Source organism: Sinocyclocheilus grahami, unplaced genomic scaffold, assembly GCF_001515645.1.
Source record: "Sinocyclocheilus grahami isolate Dianchi unplaced genomic scaffold, SAMN03320097.WGS_v1.1 scaffold1371.1, whole genome shotgun sequence".
In the NCBI taxonomy this organism is placed as follows: Eukaryota; Metazoa; Chordata; class Actinopteri; order Cypriniformes; family Cyprinidae; genus Sinocyclocheilus; species Sinocyclocheilus grahami.
The window spans coordinates 164,513-169,163 of NW_015506550.1; the positions used below are offsets into that span (position 1 = coordinate 164,513).

The window sequence follows — 4,651 nt, forward strand, 5'->3', positions numbered from 1 at the left end:
TAGTAGAGGCACATTTTCCCAGTTAGCCAAGGTTGGTGTAATCATATCCAAACCACAACACTGCTGAAATCCTTTCACGTTTTCTTTTTAATACACCAGTTTGAAGACATTTAAGACTATCCAAATGATAATAATAAACACACTAAGGCTCAGCTGTTATTTCATTCATCTCTATAAATGTTAATAATTTGCCTTTTCTAAAATAACATTTTCCAAAAAAATGTCAGACCTATGATTAGATTTTCTAATGATATGTCATCATGATATGAATTACGGGGAAACAAGATTAGATTTGCCCTGTGGTGTGAAAAAGTGGCAGAAACTCTTCATCTCACCAGAGTTCGTCAGCAGTATCAAGGGGTATTGTGTTAGAGTTTTGACTCTAGAAATGTTACTTTTATCCATGAAGTCTGAAAACTCGAATGCCTCTGTGAACCAGAATGTCCTTGAGCAAGACACTTAACCCATGTTCCCTTAGGTGCAAACGCAGCATGTTTCTACTGCATCCTTACCTGTTAGTTTAGAAAACGAGTAGAGTCTGCTCAGAGGCCACTCTTACACCAAACAGGCTGAGATTAGAAAATACTGGGACTGAACTGGGGTGAAACCATAAAACCCTTGTTTGCTGTGTGATTGCTGCTGACTTTGTGCAGTACAAACAAGCATTGGTCTTCTTATTAAATATAGCATTTTAATGAGAAATAGATTATTATTTGAAACATTCATTTTGAAGAAAGCCGATATAGTTATTTCAACAGAACAGCAGAAATTACATAAAGTACTTAAAAGCAGTTTCTCAAACCACTGAACGCTCTATCGGATAGTGTCTTACATGGTTTTAACAGAAGTGTATGGAAAGCTGTAAGCATGTGCTCGTGTAGATCATTAACAGATTTAGCTTGGACAAGATCCATTTCAGCTGGTGGTTTCTCCAGATGAGGGCAAATGTTTTTGTGGGGGACCTGCGATATTTACAGAACTTGTGCTCGAGGGGGGTTTGTGTTGTGTTTAATGGGCTGTGGTTCATTTGCTGTAATCTAAGAAAAGCTTTTGATCCCATGGCTATATCAAGACAAAATAGGTATTTACACTTATATACACATTTAACTCTAATTCATTAACCAAGTTAAGTCTCCTCTCAAAAGGTTATTCATGCAGAGTACAGCAAGAAAGCTTTTGGCCCTGTTCCCATGAGTCAAGCGACATGTGTTTAGATTTAGATGATATCTTCCTGTTAAACAAACCAAAAAAAAAAAAGCATTAAAGGGATAGATAACAGGCACTTAATAAGATTGAATAAAAATAATGACAATAAAATAATTCATGCTAATAATGATGGCATTCTCCCAATACTAGAAATTACTCTAGTTCTCTAAGGTTGTTTTGCGTGCGCACACACACACACACACACACACACACACAAATAAAAATAATAATAATAATAAATAAAATAAATAAATAAATAAAAAATAAAAATCCCCCATCCCAAGATTTTAGAGTAGAGAGATTAATCAGTCGACATGTCAAAAAGTTAAACCTGAATTGCATCAAGGAATATAAAACCCAAATTAAATCTTATAAAAGTAAAGTGTCCATTTGGTATACAAGCAGATTTTGAGATTAAAACCATCATAGATATTTGAAGCTTTAATATACTGTTCTTGTGGATTCACTGTGTTAATGAAAATGCAATGGCTTTACAATGTCATGTCATAATCCCGAAGTACATATATATAATTTTCTTTTGTTTTTCAGACCACTGTGCTATATTTCATTAGAAAAAAAGACTGAAACACAAAAATACAAAAGCAATTTATAGGACATTTCTCACTAAATGTGCCCAGCTTCTCTCTCTCTTTTTTTTTTTTTTTTTCATCCCTCTGAGAAATGTATGGCTTTATGCTGACCCTTAAAGAAAAGCGGAATGATCAAATTTTGTTCACGGTGCTGCAAAAAAGCTTGACACATCAGCGTACATTATGCGAAGCAGTACGAAATAGCATGAATTGATTATGTTCAACCATAGATACTGCACTCAGGCACCGAAGCGACTCGACCTCGCTGAAGAACAAGAGCGCAAATCTGAAAATACAACAGAGGGAGCCCACGCAGGATTCAGTTCACCTGGCGAGCGACAATAAATGGCAATCAAGAAAACTGGATGTCCAGCAAGAAACAGTGGACGTCTGTACTGAACTCACTGCCAATCTCTCTTAGAGGGTGTTGTATGAAAGGACAAGACACAGTACAGTCAATGAATCCTCATGCTGCATAAACCTCATCTAAAAGATGCATGATAACAACATGGTAGTGCCTCAAATTAATAACTGTATTTTGGTTCTGCCCTTACATAGTTGTCTTTACATCTCTAAAAATGTGTTAACCGGTAAATAATGGCAGTTTAATATGTACCTTTGTTCCCTCAAAGTAAAATCAAGGCCTCTGTGTCACTGGATGTTGAATTTAATAGTAATAGTGATCTTTTCTCGTATTCTTCTTTTTTAGGAAATGACAGACATGCTTCGACAAATATGATACAGTATTTTTTTTTGTTTGTTTTGTTTTTTTTCTTTTAGTGAACTAAAATTATTTATCTCTGTATTTTTAGTTTCCGTTTAACAATTACACTTACAAAGTTGTTAATAATACATCAAAAAAGCAAACCAAAAGGTTCCAAATCAAACGGAGAAATACTTTTTTTTTTCTTTGTCCTCAATAGAACGTTTTGCCTTTCTAATTGTGTTTTCAGCAAAGTTTGGTAGTCAGGTGGTCTGATTGTTTTAAGATTTCTGTGTTGTACATGTCCAAGGCGTGATTCACGCGAATCATCTCGCTGTTGTTGAGCTTGAGCCGGTGTTTTAGCATACAGGAGAACAGGTCCAGCTGGGGCTTCCCAGGGGCCACCGGAGGGGCCAGACGGTTAATTCTCTCCCGTATGTCCAACAGCAGGAGCATGATGGACGAGGACGAGTAGAACTGGGTCCCCTGTGTGTACGACTGATTGACCTGCTGCACGGCGCTCCTTAGCAGGTCGGCATTGAATCGCAGGCTGTAGCCAAACACTTGTATGTCGGAGATCTTGATGTAGATCTGTCGCTTGTTGGGGTCAGATAAGTCCACCGGGCCCTGGCCCGTGTCATTCCGCAGGACGGTGGGCACCTTAGCGCGGCTTCGCAGGTAGATGTGCACCGTCTCGAAGAAGGTCTTCCAGCGGTTTCCCAACAGCAGGGTCCAGTTAAAGCACTGAGAGTTCTGCAGTCGCACCTTCTCCCAGCGTGGGTATCCGTGCTCACCGAACGGCATGCTCCAACCCTCCGAGTGGCTTCCGCTGAACGGGTTGACGTAAACGAAGAACATTGGGTCCACGCTGCTGTTGCGCATCTGGCAGATCTTCATGGACAGGCCTACGATCATGTGCAGGTAGTCCATGCGGTTCTTGTTGCTCTTGAGCGTCAGCGACATGCGCTTGCGCCACCGTGGGTCGAAGAAGGTCTCCAGGCGCACCTCGTTGCTGATAAAGGTCGTGTGGATGTGCAGCCGCGAGTCCATCTTCTGCAGCAGGTACTTGAGCTCCAGATCCTGGAAGTCCAGGTCCGTCTCGAAGCTAATGAACTGCTCGCTGCGCTCCGAGTCCACGTTCTGCGGCTCGCAACGCCCGCGGTACAGCTTGTAGCCCTTGTTGCAGGAGCCGCATTGCGAGATGTTGGCCAGGCTGCACATGGCGCAGCTGTTGTTGCCGCCGATCACGCAAGGGATGGGCCGCTGGCAAAGGGTGGCACCCGTGTGGCACACGCATGTGCGCTGGCTCTCCAGAAAGGTTCCCCAGAAGCCGTTCTCATTGCAGTAGAGGAACGACTGCACGCGGTTCAGCCACTGTAGCACCGATCTGAAAGCAGAAAGATAATACAGTCAAGGCAGGTGGGTAGAAGGATCCATTAATAATGCAGCGTTAATTCCAAAGGCACAAAGCTAGCGCCTCAGCCTCCTGACGTTTGTTACAGTCTAATCACTAAAATGGATAATGTATTCTGTCAAATTTTCCCAATGCACACCTCGTCTTTTCTCTCCCCGCAGGCATTTTGCCTTGTCATTCTGAAAGCCTTTGGAGCTTCTCTTCTGCAAGAGGGGAGAACTGAACACCTGAATTTTGATTTCTGGGAGACAAAGTGCTAAAGGTTACGATGACATGCTAATGAACCCAGAGTGCAACAGAGTCGGATGTGGGATATTCCTACTTGATATCTCTGTCTTCCATTTGATGTTAGAGACACAAAAAGGCAATGCTACATTTAGCTGTGCAGTTCTTTGATTGCTGACAAAGAATTCTCCTTGCAACCAATTTTTGGAGGACAAACGATGACGCTATGCAGTGCTAGCATTTGTTTAGCTGGTGTGTGATTGTAAAGAGAGGATCATTTGCCTTGTTTTATCATGTAATATATGAAATTTGATTTATGGATGTATATTATTTGCATAGAAGTGAATGTTTAGTAGGCATGCACGGGTACTGATACTGGCATCGTTATTGGGCTAGATACTCTCAAGTCACATTTATAATAATAATAATAATAAATAGTGTTAATGCTTAAAATTCATAATAAAAATCATTTAAATTTCAGCAGCTCTACAGAAGACAATAGTGTCATTATTT

At 40.9% G+C, this 4,651-nt stretch overlaps 1 protein-coding gene across 2 annotated transcripts in view; it reads right to left on the bottom strand.

Moving 5' to 3' along the window:
* Nucleotides 1–1,494: 1,494 nt before the first annotated feature.
* The window catches only part of brinp1 (bone morphogenetic protein/retinoic acid inducible neural-specific 1), a 122,024-nt gene continuing 118,867 nt past the window's right edge, over nucleotides 1,495–4,651 (bottom strand). The window contains exon 8 of one of the 2 annotated variants that reach the window (XM_016255822.1): nucleotides 1,495–3,504. In XM_016255822.1, coding sequence (XP_016111308.1) covers nucleotides 2,746–3,504 — 759 coding nt within the window. In that variant the 3' untranslated portion in view covers nucleotides 1,495–2,745. Of the gene's footprint in view, nucleotides 3,887–4,651 lie in introns of both variants that reach the window. The other variant, XM_016255821.1, reaches the window with a different exon arrangement.